Source organism: Ostrinia furnacalis, unplaced genomic scaffold (assembly GCF_004193835.3).
Source record: "Ostrinia furnacalis isolate ACB-3 unplaced genomic scaffold, ASM419383v2 OfSCF2290, whole genome shotgun sequence".
Taxonomy (NCBI): domain Eukaryota; kingdom Metazoa; phylum Arthropoda; class Insecta; order Lepidoptera; family Crambidae; genus Ostrinia; species Ostrinia furnacalis.
The window spans coordinates 20,159-40,146 of NW_021132529.1; the positions used below are offsets into that span (position 1 = coordinate 20,159).

General features: G+C 40.4%; 1 protein-coding gene across 1 annotated transcript; it reads left to right on the forward strand.

Annotated features, from left to right (window-relative positions):
* Window positions 1-9,490: 9,490 nt before the first annotated feature.
* On the forward strand, window positions 9,491-19,261 carry LOC114354968 (phospholipase A1 member A-like). The gene is made up of 8 exons (XM_028307587.1): window positions 9,491-9,589; window positions 12,783-12,906; window positions 15,551-15,796; window positions 16,893-17,089; window positions 17,141-17,234; window positions 17,292-17,390; window positions 17,448-17,546; window positions 19,206-19,261. The coding sequence occupies exons 1-8, from the start codon at window positions 9,491-9,493 to the stop codon at window positions 19,259-19,261; spliced, it is 1,014 nt and encodes a 337-aa protein (XP_028163388.1).
* Window positions 19,262-19,988: the final 727 nt, after the last annotated feature.

Consider the following 19,988-nt stretch of genomic DNA (forward strand, 5'->3'; position numbering starts at 1 on the left):
CAATTTTACTTGAATTATCCTGCTTTCGCCTCCGAGATTTATTTTACCATGTAGTACCCCTGTACGACAACCCAATCCGCACACAATATTCAGCGTNGGTAAATTTTATCTCGTTTTATGTCGTTATAACATAAGAGCGGGTGTAAACATAAAGAAAAATATTCAATATGACTGATAAAATTATAATCAAGTTTAATCTAACCTATATTTTTTTTTGGTTCGCAAATGCTATACGTAAACAAATATTAGTTACTAAGTAGTTAGTAATGACTATAGTGCATTTCATGGTGATAATAAGTATTATGGATTCAGAGTTTCAAAGTTCTTTTTAGTATTTATCACCAACGTATCCAAGTGGCAAGTACATTAGATACTAACTTACGTACTACCAATTTTGTTTTGAGAAATTATTAAGGTAAAAGACCCGACCATGGGACGGGTTATGTAGATGTCCTGAATATTGCGAGTAATTAAAAAAAAATCTAGACTATAAATCCTTCTTTTTCTTTTTTAATACATAATTTGATACCTTTTTGAGTAAAAAGGCACTGTATAAGTTCAATTTTAATGCAATTTAAAGAGAAAACAATAAAGACTGACTGATTATAATAACGTTTTCTTTATTTTTCCCTCAAAATATGAGCCTTGTAAGGAAGTTTCGGTTTCGGTTTCGGCCGAAATAGACACCGTTGCCGAAATTCGTTTTCGGTTTCGGTTTCGGTCGTAAAACTAGTTTCGGTCGGACACTAATTGGAAATATTTTTTTATTTATTAATATTGATAAAAATTGTGTATTTGCGTAAAATAAGACGTAAGACAAAAAAAAAGATGCGTTTAATCGCGGTAGGGGGAGGGGACGCGCATTCCACGGACCGGCAAACTTAGCGCGAACGGGTAGTAAATTAGATTTTTGAAGCATAAATTGAGGCTTGCGTTTGGTTGAATTTTAATTTTAGGCCGGCAGGATATAATCTAAGACTGAAAGTGAATTACAGTTTTTTTTTTTATTTTTTTTTATCCACAATGAGGAAGCTCTTGGAACAGTTTATTGTTTGTAATCTTTTTAGTTAATTCTTAGTTTTTCAGAAAGTAGGTAAGTAGGAAGGCGCTGGATGCAGGCCGCTACCAACCGCGCGATATGGAGATCATTGGAGGAGGCCTATGTTCAGCAGTGGACGTCCTGTAGCTGAAATGATGGTGTGATGATGACATGCTTAAGTGGAATTTTAACTCGAATTTCGGATATGGTTTCATAAAAAATCCATTATTGGAGCAAAAACTATGGCAGATAAAAATACTAATGAGTGTTTGTTAACTCCACATAATTTTTCGGTCAAGTAAACAGACTATACAAATATGTATTGATAAGCACTTCAAACATTACAGAACATAATCTTTTCTGTTGATAACATATTTACACAGTAATAATACTATTGTCTTTTATATTTAGTTACTAGCTTTCCGCCCGCGGCTTCGCCCGCGTGGAATTTTGTCTGTCACAGAAAAACTTTATCGCGCGCGTCCCTGTTTCAAAAACCGGGATAAAAACTATCCTATGTTCTTTCCCGGGACTCAAACTATCTCTATGCCAAATTTCATCAAAATCGGTTGCGAGGTTTAAGCGGGAAAGCGTAACAGACAGACAGACAGACAGACAGACAGACAGACAGACAGACAGACAGACAGACAGACAGACAGAGTTACTTTCGCATTTATAATATTAGTTGGGGGGTAAATCCGCGAAACAGTAAAAAACTTATGTTCCGATCGATAAAAAAATAACTGTTGTAGTTCTGGTAAATTAAACTTCTGAATAACGATTCATACAAGTTTCCACATAAGGCGCCATGATCCATATTGATTAAATACTTCAAGTTATTTCGATAATCAAGAAAACACGCACTAAACGTCATTACCATCACAGTAAAAATACTGACCTTTGCCGTTGTCTTTTAATTTTTTTTACTTTACCTATACACAGACCAGATTTTGATTATAAATTTAAAATGTACATATTTACCGTGACAAAATAACAAAATTATATTGAAATCGTATTAGCCAATAAAATGGAATCATGAATTGAAATATTGTCACGAGAAATCGTCATAGCCATCGCGGCAGCATCAAAGGTTCTTTAATGTGGCCGCGACGCGACTTATCCCCGCTTGTGTCCGCGCGTCCCACTCTTCAATTCGTTGCTCGTAACAGAACAGAATGCACGTAAAATTTACGCAGCTCCGAGACTTTTTAAACTCCGAAAACGAGAGACACTCGCAGTTTGTCATCGGCTCGCGTCATTCCCATTTTGTGCGATTTGGTAAGTTTTATATATCGATATTTTTCTAATAATTAGCACTTTGTAGCATGTGATTACAATAAAAAAATGGCGATATTGAGGTGTCCCAATAGTGGTGACAATTATTTTTATATAATTTTAAAATCGTTTTCGTCATTACCATTAACATCATTACCATATCATTTAGGCTTATGGTGATGACACTTTGTATATGGTAATGATGACTATGAATGGTTTCCTAAAAGAACAATGGGACAAAACGTCCCCAGAACTGTAGCACTTTAATACCTACCTTATAATATGATAGTACATGATAATACTATAATTTTATTATAATATGACAGCTCAAGTGTGACATGCATGTCTCAGAAAAAAGTTATATCTAAAATAAGAATCCATAAGCAACCCTGAAAAAATACATACAAAATCACTTTTGACCGACTTCAATGGGTATCACGACAGCTTGACCCCGGGACAATTCGACTCCTGTGACAACTCGACCCCTGCGACAACTCAAACCCTGCGACAACTTGATTTTTTTCAACACTCAACACTTTTGACTTACTTCAAATGGTTTCACGACTGCTGGACCATACGACAGCTGAACCCTACGACCACTCGAACCCTCCGACAACTTGACCCCTGCGACAACTCGATTAAATTACTTTTGACCTACTTCAAACGGTATCACGACTGCTTGAGCGTTAAGAAAACTCGACCTGGACACCTCGATCCTTGCGACAAGTCGATCTCTATTACAACTCGACCCCTGTGACAAGTCGAACACTGCGACACGTCAACCCCTGCGACTACTCTGAGCATTTATTCTAGATTCTGTTCAGGCATTGATTGATGGAGCTAAATGGTTTACAATAAGTATCATAGTTGTCATCGGGGTCGAACTGTCGTAGGTTCCCTACGACAGTTCGACAACTGGACCCCTGTGACAACTCGACCCCTGCGATAACAAGATTAAATTAATTTTAACCTACTTTAAACGAAGCTCGACCCTACAAAAACTTGACCCGGACAACTCGACCCCTACGACAAGTCCAAAATATTCAACTATGATACTTATTGTAAACCATTTAGCTCCATCAATCAATGCCTGAACTGTATCTACAATAAATGCTCAGAGTAGTCGCAGGGGTTGACGTGTCACAGTGTTCGACTTGTCACAGGGTCACAAGTACAAGTTGTCGGAGGGTTCGAGTGGTCGTAGGGTTAAGCAGTCGTAGGGTCCAGCCACTAGCGGCGTAAGGGGGGGGCGGTCCGCCCCGGGTGCCACTCATCAGGGGGTGACAAAAGTCACGCAGATTAGTACTCACTGGCGCTAGTATAACGAGGATATGCCATGATTGGCGGGGGGGTGTTGCGATTAGTATCATATAGCTCATTCGAACTAACACCTTTCATTCATTCAATCGGTAACCCAAAAGAGGGGGTGCACCAGACCATTTTGGGGTGTCTTACCTCCCCACTATATGTATTGTAACGTTGCCGTTTGCTGTNAGTGATTTACTGAGTACAGTAGGCCTATGTTCATCAGTGGACGTCCTATGGCTGAAATGATGATGATGATGATGATTAAATGTTACTTTATTAAAATTCCTACGCTAAAAATTATCCATTTGTATTTAATGCCACTATGCAGTCCTAGTTTAACTATTACGAGATAAACTCATTTTTGCAGTTTTCATACTAGTTGCTATTCAAGTGGCCATAACATAAAAATAATACAGAATACATAGACTTGTGATACCTTTTTAGAATCTCAATTAACCAAGGAAGTTTTTAAGGTAATGGGCACGATAGTCTTCTTACATTTTTTTTACACAATGGCTGATCAAAAGTGCAAGACAATGAATTAATTTTTCCTTCTTCTCTGCAATTTCTTAAAATTTTCATACTTTTAAACTAGTTTGTTGAACTTTAATCCTTTCTTTTGATAGCCCAACTATCCCTTGTGATAAAGAAAAAAACTAGATTGAAAAGTATCCTCATTTGTAGAAATGGCATGAGAAAAAGTAATCGCAGGTGGCAATTTTCTAAAAATGCTCAAAAACTTAAAAATCTTGAAAACGGTGATATTTTTACAAGGGTCAAAATCGGACGTTAGGGAGACCATGGCGAGGCCTATCGATGGTTACAGGGTTATCCATTGTTTTTGGGACACCCTGTATATAAAAGAAAGTCGTGTTAGTTACTCCACTTATAACTCAAGAACGGCTGAACCGATTTAGCTGAAAATTGTCAGGGAGGTAGTTTAGAGCCAGGAAAAGGACATAGGATACTTTTTATCCCGTTCGAAATTAAAAAAAAAGTCGGCTTATTTATGCCCATTAAGGCGGAACAAAGTTCGCCGGGTCAGCTAGTATTGCGTATAAAAAAGTTCATACCCAATTTTTCACCCTTGGGGGTGAAATATTTTCTTCAAATTCGCATGAAATCACCCTTTTGATAATACCTATTCAACAAAAAAATAATCGTTCAAATTGATTTATAATCGGCGGAGATATTGCGTATAAAAAAGTTCATCCCCAATTTTCCACCCTTGGGGGTTGTTTTTTCTATTATTAAATTTAAATGGGACCACCCTTGAGGTATTACCTATACGCCGAAAAAAGATTTCTTCAAATCGGTTCATAATTGGCGGAGTTATCGCGTAACAAACATAGAAAAAAAAAACATACGGGTCGAATTGAGAACCTCCTCCTTTTTTGAAGTCGGTTGAAAAGACGTCAGATCTATAGGGTTCTCTGGCTTCATAGCTTGTAGATAGAGATTTCAATGAGGATGGATTTTGACATAAATCTGTCAATGTCATGTCAAAAATAACCAATCATGCAGCATTTGGACCTCGCGTCTACGTATTGCCATCTGGCGGATTTTCAATCGCGAAAACCCTCATTAGGTAATCACTCATCTGTCAGTCTTGACAGGCAATTAATAATAATTATGACCCTAAGTAAAAGATTTGACATTTATTGTTACAAACGCTGAACAATATCTTCAGCTTAACTGAAAGTTCAAAGCTCTTTCAAAGTTAAGAAACCGAAGCTTAATCGCCAAAATAATGACTGTCACTTTTGAAAATTATCAAACATCTACACCCCTAAGGCAGAGATTGTCAAACTTTTACTACCCTCATTTAAAGGCATTTCGAAAAACCTTTATTATCTTTATTTTTATACTAGCAGCCCGCCCCGGCTTCGCACGGTTGCAATGGAATTTCCCGGCTTTTCTCTTCTATAAGGTGTTATTTTTTATACTGATCAAACTTTACCAACACATCTAATAAAATCATACAAATACAACCCAAGTGTTTTTAAAAAAAAATTCAGGCTAGTTTTCGAGTAAAACGACAAAGAATGTTTCGAAAAAAATAAAAAATAAATCATCCTTTGAGCGCGATGAGTACTCGTTTACGCACTATCGTAGTAGCCGGCCGAGGGCGACGACCGCTGCCACGTGCCGCGCCGCGTGAGTCGGCCATATTGATATCGCTGCCAGTCGCTCCGCGCCCATAGCCCGCGCCGAGCCACCGATCGGCATGCGGGAGCGCAACAACTTACAACATCGTCCCAGTCCGTCCAATGTCCCCTAACGTATTGCAGTGTATGTGCGAGTTATTACAATGCCGCGCTTGATAAATAACAAATCGCAGGTGAAATTATGTTTCGGGCACACTGACTGGCCGACGAGAAACATTGACGAGTCGAAAACCTTCACACCTTGCCGTATCCTGACTTGACGAGATCCCGTGCGCTTCGNTAACAGTTACTGTAGCAAGTTATCTCTATGTATAAAAGCGAAAGGTCACTGACTGACTCACTCATCACGAAATCTCAGAAACTACAAGTGCTAGGAGTCTCAAATTTTGCATGGGGGTTCCTTTTAGAACGTAGGTGCTCACTAAGACAGAATTTTGCAAAATTCAAACCGGGAATAAAACGGGATCCAGGCCTATGAAGTTGCTAGTTTATTAATAAAATAGGGATGTTTCATAGGTAAAAAGCAAGAGTTTGAATAATTGTCCGTCAGTACCTATCAAAAAATACTCGACACGTATTTTTCACTTTTTCAAACTAATGAAAATTTTAAGAGATAAAGCACGCCAAAGTTCAAACGGAGAGGCCCGACGTCAACAAGTGCTTAGGAGTGTAGCACTTAGTGACGTCACGCGGAACTTCAACGTAATTCGTATAAACCTTCGTAATTACTTGTTTGATCCTACTACTCGTAATATGTTTGGATGTCTGGATGTTTGTTACTCTTTCACGCAAAAACTACTGAACGGATTTTGTGGTAGAAATCAAGTGGCAGTAAGCGGGGCACATAGCTCATAGAGATGATGGCCGTTGCGGCTGAAAGGGTCTCGAGTGGCGACCATGGGTTGGAAGACGTATCGTGGGCAGGCCTCCTACTAGGTGGACCGACGATCTAGTAAAGGTCGGGGGAAGAGCCTGGACCGTGCATTGTGGAAAGCCTTGGGGAGGCGTTTGTCCAACAGTGAACGTCATTTGGCTGAAACGAACGAACGAACGAAGAGCATATTATGACGTGACAGAGATAAAATCTGAAGTTTTGAAGTCTCGCTGACGTTCGACGTTACAAAAACCTCCTGTCCCGCATACCTCAGTGGGTCTAGACAAAGTGCAAATTATAATCGCAAACCAGTCGAAAAGTGGTCGAAATGCCCCTTTTTTGTATGGAGTTTTGACGGATTCGATTTTCGATTCGATCAAAAAGTGCGTTTTGTCTAGGGGGGCAGGCACTGACTAAGTTAAGGCAGGCCTATTCATCTCCGCGAGTTTACATCGAAAACAAAACACGCACGATGGCCCACCTACAGGATACTATTTGACAAGGCCTCACATACGAGCGAACATTGACTCACGCACGCGTATTCTTGTGTATGATGGAAGAAAATAAAGAAAATGGTGTACTAAATACTGTGCAGTATTTAACTGCCTAAATAATAATAAAAACACAGAATGTACCTACTTTTTTAAGTTGCCTCAAGACACTGAGAAGTAAATAAGTAGTTAATATTATTCATGATAATTCATGCTAAATCATGTATTTCCTCCGCCATTTTCCGCAGTTTGGCACCTCACGTCACATCATTTTACCGAAGTCAGCCCTTTAGCTTCGGCGCAGTGCCGATCACTGACGTTTGTCAACAAAATGGTGCTTGACTCTTGAGACAGGCTAAATTACACCATATTGTTAATGACATTGAGCATAATTACATTTTTTTAAATAAATAAATAAATAATAAATAAATAAAATAAATAAAAGTGTATTTAACAACTTTAACATTTTTTACATTGCTTACATTGCATTGTTGTACATACATTTCCTTAAAGACCCGTTTAATGCTAAGGTTGTACCGACAAATACCTTCGCGAAGTAAAACTTCTGTACGTAGTACTTATTATTATACTGTGGTAGTACTTATTATTATTCTGTGGTTAAGGTCTAGACCTATAACTCTATCAACATTATCCAGTTTTATTCCCGGCGGCTGTGGTGTCCCATAGCTCGTTAGCCATAAAATATGGCGTCAATCTGACAGGAACGAGTTATTTTCCCACGGGCGTCGGATATTGGCTAATGCCTCTTGGGGATGATTTTATACAGTTCAAAAACGTTTGGAAATAAGAATTGGTGGTTACAGTTTGGTTTTTAGTTTTTTGCTGTCATGGGTTGACTGGAAGAGAATGCCGTATGGCATATCCTTTTGTATCCTTCTGATAAGTATTGAGTGTATTTTTTCAAGAATTTCGCTTAACCAATAAGTATTGATAACATTTAAAAACCAACTTGGAATTATATCCTACTAGCTTTTGCCCGCGGCTTCGCCCGCGTGAAATTTTGTCTGTCACAGAAAAAAATATTGCGCGCTTCGAAGTTTCAAAAACTGGGATAAAAACTATCATAATATTATGTCCTTTCCTCAAACTACAGTAGCTTAATAAGGCGTGAAAGCGTAACAAACAGCGTAACAAATAACTGGGCCTTACTTTCGCATGTAATAGTTATTATAAGACGATAACCGATGCTTTTTGTATTTTTGACGTTTGTCAAAGTTAAATTAAGATGGTGCATCCCAGCCTAAGTTGCATTAAAAAACTGAAATTCATTAGAAAACAAAAAGGAAATATTTCCATATAAAAAATCATAACTTGTAATCGAATAGAATGCGACTTTTTCAAATCAAACTTAAAAAAAATATTATATCTGATCTGGGCCACCCTGTATAAAGCAAAACGGTACATTGTACCTATATGCATATACAGTGAAAACAATCCAGCAGTTTGTTTGTTTCTCCGTCTCCAAATAGAATGCCTTTAGTTCCCCGACTATTGTAGGGAACTGCGAAAGTTTGTCGTGTCGTTCTAAAAATAAACAAAATCTACCCTCAATCGGTCGTGAAGCCAATAATTGCGGTTTGCTGACGTCACACCAACCCCCAGGTAGGGTGGTCTTACGTCCGGATTTGTCAGGACAAACCAGGATTTTCTGTAAAATTCTACGAAAATTTCAGTTTAGTGGTAGAAGTGCTGAGTTGCACCACTAAACATTAACCGTAACCATAACGATAACCGGTGTATTATTTATGGAGTTTGGAAACCCAGCTTTACCATACAAATAACAATAAGGTAGTAAGTAGCTATAATATAAAATTCAAAAAGTAACTTTACTCCCATTTGTTGAAGTTAGAATAGTTTTGTGGAGGCGTCTGTAAGTTATATAGGTACGGTGGCCAAATTTTAGGCAGGCCCCCCACTAGGTGGACCGACGATCTGTGGCCTAATTAATAGTGATGGGCCGACTGTGGTCTTTGCCGACTAACCGACTAGCCGACTAATCGGTTTTCAAATTGCCGACTAGTCGGCCGACTAATCGGCATTGCCGATCATTCTAATGCCTACTTGTCCGAAGAATAATATTTAGATTTCTTAAAGAAATAAGAATATCTAGATTTCTAAAGAGATAAATATCACTTCTTGAGAAATTAGATTTCTTTAATATGAGAAAAAATAAAAGGCAACATTACAATCACCTAACAGTACCTAAGGTAGATGTCATAATTTTCGACGGCGGAGGGGTCAGAGGAGGTGACAATATGACTCCTGCTAGATTAGGATGCGCGCCGTGATATTATTCTTACTTATCGACGTCAAAATGTATGGACAAAATTGCGGTTATCGCGGCACGCATCCTCAGCCCACTGATTCCTCTCCACCCTCCACGGTGATGGTCAGCGAGCTGGTGGCGTGGGGGGTACCCTCGCCTGCATAGCACGGACTATCACCACCATCGGATAGGCAGGGCCCGCCATACAGGTGGGCAATTGCCGGGACGGACTGTGATAGTTGATGGCTTTGTCCGGATTTCCATAGTTCTTCACACTAAGGCGATCGACGGAGCTCAGGGGCTATTATTTATGTGGGTATTCCTCATCCTTCCGATGAAAGGAGCCCCACATAATCTACCACTTCCCCACAGGATAGGTATGCAATTCAATGAATATTTTCCCCGAAAAAAAAAATGACGTAATTTGTATATCGACAAATTACTTAAACTTTACACATTTTTTATGATTTCCTGGTAATTTTAACTAATCTTAACTTTGCATGAATTTAGACTGATTGGTTAAATTTTAAATCTGGTGAAACCACTTTTCACTGATTTTTTGCAGTCAAAAGTGGTTTAGACAAACGCTCTTGGTCTACCTCATAATAATTTTCGTGATTATGAGTTTTATTTCATTCACATATTTAATTTGGTAATGCGCCGATTATAATCGGCATATTTTGCCGAATAGTCGTCACTAGTCGGCCGACTACAAATGATGCCGAATAGTCGGCTTTCTCGACTAGTCGGCGACTAGTCGGCCCATCTCTACTAATTAATTCATTCACATATTTTGACAGTCAAGATCTCGCTGACGTTCAGAAGTCGTCCCATTGAAAAACAGTTCTAAATCCGTATTCACAAGGGTCATTTTGATAGAACGATTACTAAATAGGATCGCAACTCAGTGTTTTGTTGTCGTTGAAGTTTTGTTACGTGAATAAGGTTACTGGTGAAGGTCGCGGGAGGTGCCTGGTATGCGCAAGACCGGTCGCCTTGAGCATCCAGGCACATGTGGAAATCCTTGAGAGAAGCCTTTGTCCAGCAGTGGACGTCATTTGGCTGAAACGAACGAACTTTTATCCCAATATATGGTCACCCTACTCACACTCAGCCAGGCTTTGACATTCAAATTGTCGCCTAATATATTAGAACGGGGTGCTATAATACTTATAGCTCCGCTTATATCCCGATTTGCATCTTCCAGAGTGTTTATCTACTCGGTCAAACGTTTCATCCGTCCCTTTCACTCGAAGAAAATGATAAGGCCAAAATCATAATATTAAAGGGGTCAACATCGCACATTAGGAATTTCTCACATGTCAAACGTATATCCCTTTCTCTCCCAAGACGAGCGAGGGAGACGGATGGAGTCGATGTCAAATGAAATCGTGGGTTGTTTTCAGAATAGAGTTTCAGATCCTTCCTGTTACCCTTAGGGGTATTACAGACCAAGCGTTTTACTACCGTTTTGGCGTACGAGCTTACAAGTAGGTAAATTTCGAGCTTCAATATAAGACTGAAAAGCTTGTCGAAATATCACACACAAAGTATGGCCTTGTTTTGACTTGACTTGCAAGCGATCTATAGTGGATTCGACTCCATCGTCAGACCAGCTTAATGGTACCATAACATTGCATTGTCATCGTACTCACATAACTATACGTTTCGGCTCAATCGGTTGAGGAGAACTGGTCTTAAATTCAGTTGCAAGATTTGTCCCACACAACTAGCAAGCGAAGTCAATATAAAGCGTGAAAACGCGTCGTGAAAAACGTTTATCTAGGGCGCCCTGATCCAAAAGGATTTTCCTGTCAATTATCCCTTTGAGTGGATAGCTTTTTATGGAGAAAGGATGGGTTTACTCGCCGTAAGTGCCATGGTGGAGACAAACATAGGCGTGTAAAAGCCTCTCGCTTTACCCGACTGCAGAAAGATTCATGGTGTTCAGGGTTTGAGAACAATCGTCATCATTTCAGCCACATGACGTCCACTGCTGAATATAGGCTACTTCCAATGATTTCCATAACGACATATTAGTAGCGGCCTGTATCCAGCGCCTTACTGCCACTTTAAGAGGTTGTCGGTCCACCTTGTGGGTGGACGTCCCACGCTGCGCTTCCCGGTACGTGGCCTCCACTCCAGAACCTTACTGCCCCATCGGCCGTCAGTACTATGTGCCCTGCCCATTGCCACTTCAGCTTGCTAATCCATCGGACTATATCAGCGACTTTAGTTCGTTTACGGATCAAATCATTTGTGATCTTGTAAAGAAACACCGAGCATAGCTCTCCATTGCACACAAACATAGGCGTGTAAAACCCGAGAACCCTCTCGGGTTTTACCCGTCTGCAGCCACAGGACGTCCACTGCTGAACTTAAGCCTCCCCAATGATTCCAGATCGCCCGGTTGGTAGCGGCCTGCATCCAGCGCCTTCCTTTATGAGGTCGTCGGTCCACCTTTTGCGTTGTTTACGCGGCTCTACATACAACATACATAGAGATTTATTACACCCATAATGTTACAGAGGTGGTATGGTTTATTTTAAGATACAATTATGGACACTGTAGAGCACAGCATTTAAAAAATAATTAACTTTTAAAAAAAATAAAACCGACTTCAAATGCGTGAACACAAAAAAAACTAAAAATTAAAAATCTATACAGGGTGTCCCAAAAACAATGGATAACCCTGTAACCATCGATAGGCCTCGCCATGGTCTCCTTAACGTCCAATTTTGACCCCAGTAAAAATATCACCGTTTTCAAGATTTTAAAGTTTTTGTGCATTTTTAGAAAATTGCCACCTGCGATTACTTTTTCTCATGCCATTTCTACAAATGAGGATACTTTTCAATCTAGTTTTTTTCCTTATCACAAGGGATAGTTGGGCTATCAAAAGAAAAGATTAAAGTTCAACAAACTAGTTTAAAAGTATGAAAATTTTAAGAAATTGCAGAGAAGAAGGAAAAATTAATTCATTGTCTTGCACTTTTGATCAACCATAGCGTAAAAAAAATGTAGGAAGACTACATCGTGCCCATTACCTTTAAAACTTTCTTGGTTAATTGAGATTCTAAAAACGTATCACAAGCCTGTGCATTCTGTATTATTTTTATCTTATGGCTACTTGAATAGCAACTGGTATGAACTGCATAACANTGTTTTTGCGTTATACAAAAACTAATACAAAATGCCTATTTATCACCAAAATTGGTAAATGTATGTACCTAAATGTCTATTACAGCTGCTATGGAATGTATCTAGGTGACCTGGAGATACATCCGGATTATACAGGGTGGAAACGATGAAGTTACAAAATCCAAAAATTCAATGTCAGGTGGACCTGTTCAGCGAGGACTGGCTCCGGCAGAGCGGCTGGGAGCCCTCGCACGAGACCATCCTGCTCATCCACGGGTACGCCGGCGGAGACGACACGCTGCCCATCGCGGTGCTCAGAGATGGTGAGTAGCTCTAGTATTGTATATGTCAACGTGAAATTGTGAACTCTGTCAGTTTATAATATAACGCGTTAGATTGTAACTAACAGTGGGTTAGGTCGGGTTAGATTGTAATTTAACTACGTCAGATTATAATCTGATAAAATTCACAATAAATTTTACGGTGACATATTTTATGTCATATACATACATAGAGATAAAAGTCAGCTAGCAAGCCCGGTCCTTAGACGCGCAGTGTAAAGCACCCTTTATTCTAGGCGAAGACCACCAACTTTTATTTGGCCTATCTTCTTCTTACCGTGTCGACAACAAACCTACACAGTGTCAGCCCAGAACTCCGCTACAAGAGTGGCGTTGTCAGCAACATTCATAAATCTCCTGCGTGCAGTTGCTCGGACACTCAGGCACGACATCATGTGCTTCATCGACTGGGGAACAAAACAGTTGGCCGATAGTTGGGCCCGATTCTAATTCATACATCTCCATACTGACTGATTAACAGACCGACCCAACTATCGATCAGCCAACTACAAGTTAGTGGTCTGCGCTTAGGCTTAGTTGATAGAGTAACGACACGAAGGTAAGGCAGCGGTCGGAGAAAAATAAATTGCTTGATTCACTTTTTACACAATAAATTAAATAACAGTGGATTCCGAAAATAGAGTGCTAAACTGGCTGTAAAACTTAATACGATTATTGTAGCTACAATAAACAAATACTAATAGTAGAGACTATTTACTATTTCATCATACCATGAATATGTTGACTCCCATCTCATGAATATTTCTATTGATTGTAGAAAAATAAACATACGAGTACAGAATGATGAGGTTTTCTATTTTAAAGGTTTGAAAGGTTCTCTCTTCATTTATGTATATCGTAACGTGCAATGCAATAAGCCATTCCAATATTATTACAGATCAATGGAAACGGTTCATGAGCAATTAGTACACTTGCAATAAATAACCTACCTATAAAATTTTTCGACAGTCAATTTAATTGAGGTTTTCAAATGATTTATTGGTTAAATATTTTAATAGCAGTAATTGAAGGATGATTTATTTAGTAAATTACTAATTACTGTGTGGTAAAGGGCGCACTAGTTCGTCTTTTCCTACCACCTACCTTCTTATAATAGGGATGATGACTGGGTAATGAAATCGAAATTCTATTTAGTCCGTAAGACAGATAATTAGAAAATATTAGACTCATATTTTTTAATTTTTTCCACAATCGAAGGAGTTGAAATGTCGCGTGTCGTCACTTTTGAGTAAAAATTCTACTCTAGCGTGACGTATCGCGCCATTTCAACTCGATGTAGCACCACAGAATATTAATAAGTACTACGTAGCACTGTTATTATTTAATTATGAAAGAAAATAAAAAAATATGAGTCTAATATTTTCTAATTATCTGTCTGACAGACTAATAATTGAAATTTTGTCATCTAGCCTATTCGGAGTTTGAGCTCTCGGACAGAGATCGGAAAGGTCAATAACAACCTGAAACTTTTTCAGGAATCGGGAAATCTGTAACTTTTTCATACGCAATTTTCGTGCAACGCATCTTACTCTAGAAGTCTAGATAACGTATAGCACAATATTATCTATATTATCGTGGTAGAGATAATGTAGGTAGATAAACCAACAGAACTTTTTGATGCAAAATCGCTTTGACTACAAGCGTCCTGGTTGTGGTCCTGATGCTAGGTCAGTGTTTAGCTTGCAGTGCTGTCATCTGAGATCATAGAATTTCCTTCTATGATCTGAGGTTGTCATCTACCTTTATAGATCGTGCCGTCCACGAAGACGCGCCCCACCAATTTTTGGTCGAGGGTAGCGCGGGGTGCGGGGAGTTTGATCCGAGCAATACGAGCGTCATTATTGTAATGTGCTTGTGCTCTCATGGATAATTTACCGTGTACCGATAATACTCAAACATTAGCGGAAGAATGGCGGGGGGTGTCTTCGTGGATGGCACGATTCATAAATGAAAGCGAAAGGAACTAAGGCGTCACATAAAATGCATTTTGTTGCCTTACACCCGGCTGCAGTTCCCAGGCTTTCTCCGGTCGATGACCTGATGCACTTTACCTTTTGCACTCCATAAGGCATTATGGCTTTTTATTGGCACTTAAACTTGCATAAAAGTTTCCCCACATGTTACGTGATAGATATGTATGAATAGATTAACGCCAATTTTATTGTGTTTTAATATTAAACTTTATATAAGATTGACTAATGCAAGCCTGTTACTTTTTTCACGGAGATAATTTTACACAATCATCCTGCAGTTGGGGCTGCAGCAAGTTACATTAGCTCTGTGCGCCAATTCTATCCACTAAAACCTGCGCTTGCTCCCTCAGCTGATTAGGAAGACTGGTGATCACTGTCGCATGCACTCTGTCGGTCGATGCAATCAAGCCTACCTAGAAATTACCTACTAACACAGATCTAATGTCCACCACTACTGGTATAGTCGGACGAGTATTACGATTTCTGCGAGGATTTAGGTCCTGCATACTAAGATTCTTCTTTGTGCGAGTAAGATCTGCGGCACAGTAAGGTAAACATCTTGCGATATCTATCTTATGTCATTATAAAAATGAGTTAACATAATTTAACTACCCGTTTTCGTTTTTCCTCAGCGTACCTCCGCCGCGGCGGCTACAACGTCCTAATGCTGGACTGGGGCTCCCTCTGCCAGCCGCCGTGCTACGTGGCAGCTGTTCACAACCTGCGGCCAGTCGCGCGGTGCGTGGCCGAAGCCCTAGGCTCGCTGCGGCGCGCCGGCCTCCGCCCCGACCGCCTGACGTGCGTCGGCCACTCGTTGGGCGCCCACTTGTGCGGGATACTCGCTAACTATCTCACCTTCAGGCTTAATAGGATTATAGGTAAGACTACTTTTGCTGGTTTCTCGTCCCTTTTCTAGCAGAGCTTTCAATGTTTTCACGTTAAACTTTTCCACGAGATAATCTACATAAAACTTGTAACTGAAAAATGACTTACGGCCGTATTTAGAATCATTACAATGAGGTATAACAGTGCGCGTGGACGCACAGAGTGACACGCGAAACAATCACAGAGCTCTATTCAACGCTGTGCGTTTGATTTTCTGCTTCACGATGCTTACTTAGTAAGCAGAAAATCAAACGCATTTGTGAATACGGGCGTTGGATAGAGCTCTGTGATTTATTGACGAACGATTGAAGACTTGGAAGGAGATAGGTTTAGAAAAGTCGCATATTGCGTTTGGGGACTTTTTATTCTCTAGGTGTTCTTCTTACCTACAGGTAATAGGCTTAACTATTAGTCTGCTACCATAACTCGTCATCGCTCCAACTTCCTAGATGACAACAAACGACAGTTAAAAAACCATTCATAACGGCAGGCAGCGACACGAACGAGCATCCGACTTCCTTCTTCCCTATTACAGTAACACACGACTTGTAAATAACATGCGTAATGAAAACTGCAGGCACTATTTACTTATATTAAACGAAAAACCAATTAATAAGTAGCTTTAGACATTTATCTCCGACGCAGGGAGTGAGTTGTTATCTATTTTCTCACACGTCATCGTCTATCTACTAATTTTCGCGAAGTATCATCTATGTGCATAGGTACTCTTAGGTTGCTCAACATCAACTATGAAATGAACTACGCATATTTACTTAGGTCTTGTACAAGACCTAAGTAAATCTTAGATAAATCTATTTTTAGTACCAAATAAATATTTTTGCTTTCTTCTTTCTTTCTTTAAAATGTAATTCTTTTTTAATTTAAAATAATACGAGATTAACGTAAACACTGACAATACCTAATTGAGGTAGACTCTGGTTCTAGTTCGGTCAGATTCTAATTTGTTTACGGAATTGATCATTATTATCAAATCGGTATAGTGCGTACATATTAACATTTTGACCAAACTGTCGGCCGACCAAAATTCCGTAGTCTACGGTGTCTTAGAATAACCGCTATTTTCCCCAGGGTTGGACCCCGCCCGGCCTCTGATCCGGTCGGCGCCCGCTCTTCGCCTGGACCCGGGTGACGCGCGCGCGGTGCACGTGCTCCACACCAACGCCGGCCGCTACGGCGAGGCGGCGCGCCTGGGACACGCCGACTTCTGCCTCAACGGCGGCCGCAGCCAGCCCTACTGCGAGGACACGCCCAGTGAGTCACCAGGGGTGCTGCAGGATAAAACGCTTTTATAACTAAGAACGCGGCTTGTAGCAAAGTTCTGCGGCCGCTACGGCGAGGCGGCGCGCCTGGGACACGCCGACTTCTGCCTCAACGGCGGCCGCAGCCAGCCCTACTGCGAGGACACGCCCAGTGAGTTACCAGGGGTGCTGGATGAAACGCTTTTATAACTAAGAACGCGGCTTGTAGCAAGGTTCTGCGGCCGCTACGGCGAGGCGGCGCGCCTGGGACACGCCGACTTTTGCCTTAATGGCGGCCGCAGCCAGCCCTACTGCGAGGACACGCCCAGTGAGTTACCAGGGGTGCTGGATGAAACGCTTTTATAACTAAGAACGCGGCTTGTAGCAAGGTTCTGCGGCCGCTACGGCGAGGCGGCGCGCCTGGGACACGCCGACTTCTGCCTCAACGGCGGCCGCAGCCAGCCCTACTGCGAGGACACGCCCAGTGAGTNTACCCAATTTTTCACCCTTGGGGGTGAAATATTTTCTTCAAATTCGCATGAAATCACCCTTTTGATAATACCTATTCAACAAAAAAATAATCGTTCAAATTGATTTATAATCGGCGGAGATATTGCGTATAAAAAAGTTCATCCCCAATTTTCCACCCTTGGGGGTTGTTTTTTCTATTATTAAATTTAAATGGGACCACCCTTGAGGTATTACCTATACGCCGAAAAAAGATTTCTTCAAATCGGTTCATAATTGGCGGAGTTATCGCGTAACAAACATAGAAAAAAAAAACATACGGGTCGAATTGAGAACCTCCTCCTTTTTTGAAGTCGGTTGAAAAGACGTCAGATCTATAGGGTTCTCTGGCTTCATAGCTTGTAGATAGAGATTTCAATGAGGATGGATTTTGACATAAATCTGTCAATGTCATGTCAAAAATAACCAATCATGCAGCATTTGGACCTCGCGTCTACGTATTGCCATCTGGCGGATTTTCAATCGCGAAAACCCTCATTAGGTAATCACTCATCTGTCAGTCTTGACAGGCAATTAATAATAATTATGACCCTAAGTAAAAGATTTGACATTTATTGTTACAAACGCTGAACAATATCTTCAGCTTAACTGAAAGTTCAAAGCTCTTTCAAAGTTAAGAAACCGAAGCTTAATCGCCAAAATAATGACTGTCACTTTTGAAAATTATCAAACATCTACACCCCTAAGGCAGAGATTGTCAAACTTTTACTACCCTCATTTAAAGGCATTTCGAAAAACCTTTATTATCTTTATTTTTATACTAGCAGCCCGCCCCGGCTTCGCACGGTTGCAATGGAATTTCCCGGCTTTTCTCTTCTATAAGGTGTTATTTTTTATACTGATCAAACTTTACCAACACATCTAATAAAATCATACAAATACAACCCAAGTGTTTTTAAAAAAAAATTCAGGCTAGTTTTCGAGTAAAACGACAAAGAATGTTTCGAAAAAAATAAAAAATAAATCATCCTTTGAGCGCGATGAGTACTCGTTTACGCACTATCGTAGTAGCCGGCCGAGGGCGACGACCGCTGCCACGTGCCGCGCCGCGTGAGTCGGCCATATTGATATCGCTGCCAGTCGCTCCGCGCCCATAGCCCGCGCCGAGCCACCGATCGGCATGCGGGAGCGCAACAACTTACAACATCGTCCCAGTCCGTCCAATGTCCCCTAACGTATTGCAGTGTATGTGCGAGTTATTACAATGCCGCGCTTGATAAATAACAAATCGCAGGTGAAATTATGTTTCGGGCACACTGACTGGCCGACGAGAAACATTGACGAGTCGAAAACCTTCACACCTTGCCGTATCCTGACTTGACGAGATCCCGTGCGCTTCGAGGACGAAGTTCTGGATTTCAATTTCAATCGGGTTTCCAGATGCGAGCGCCGCAGACGGCGGGTTTTGCGTAAAAATACGGAATGCCTTATCAAGGAGTTGTTGCCAGAGGGCCACGACCGCGACCGTGTTCTATCGATGGATATTGCGGAGTCTACCTAGGTACATACCTACAGTGTGATTTGGACAGATGAGTGCTTGTTTACGCGAAAGGGACTTTTTCCGTAAAAAAGTTAGTGCGCGAATTGTGAATACAACATCCGACGTGGTGTCTAGTGAACAGCAAGCAAGTGTGCAGCCCGGAAGCATTACCTCAATTCGATCGTGGCTAGATTAGACAGTGCAAGACAGTGTTTACGTGAACAAAGTACAAAAAAGGCTTGACGTTCAAAATGTATTGTGATTAGTGTAATAATAACCTAGGAACTTTAAATAACAACATTCAAAATCGGTAAATGTGTGAATCAATGAATCTAAAGTGTGATGGCAAATCATAATTTAGGAATTAAAACCAGGAAAATTGATCAGTGAGTTTTATTTACAAGACCTATTCATATTCAATATTAGGGTGCATTTCCACTGAAGCGAAGCGAAGTAGTAATAGGTATGTACCTATAAGTTTTTTATTACGTCTCTAAATAAATTGCGTAGGCATTACGAAAACGTAGATATTGAATTCCAATTTCTATCCTTTTTTAAATTTCTAGTTTAACTCGCATGATTCGCCTCGGTTCGTTGGAAAAATCCCCCGCTATTACACTAATGAAAATACACTTATTTACCTACTTATGTGGCTAGATTTTGTTTCTCCCAGCGCGTAGTACGTATTAACATGACGTAACATCGTACATACTCACGAGTGATAATTTTAGGTAACGTAGGTTTAGTGTAATCTAACCTTAATGTGTGTGAACGTTGAATGAACGCGCGCGGCCATTGTTCGTACTCGTATGAATGAAATGAGAAAAGAAAGAGAGAGAGGCAGTGAGTGAAGACAGGATGGTTGTAAAAATAATATCTTTTTTTTGTTAGGAAAAGTAAAAACAAAAACTAGCCTGA

Coding starts and splice junctions, on each gene's coding strand:
- LOC114354968 (XM_028307587.1), top strand. CDS start 9,491: ATGTATGGACAAAATTGCGGTTATCGCGGCACGCATCCTCAGCCCACT. Junction 9,590..12,782: donor GCGAGCTGGTGGCGTGGGGG/GTACCCTCGCCT, acceptor ATTCAATGTCAG/GTGGACCTGTTCAGCGAGGA. Junction 12,907..15,550: donor CATCGCGGTGCTCAGAGATG/GTGAGTAGCTCT, acceptor GTTTTTCCTCAG/CGTACCTCCGCCGCGGCGGC.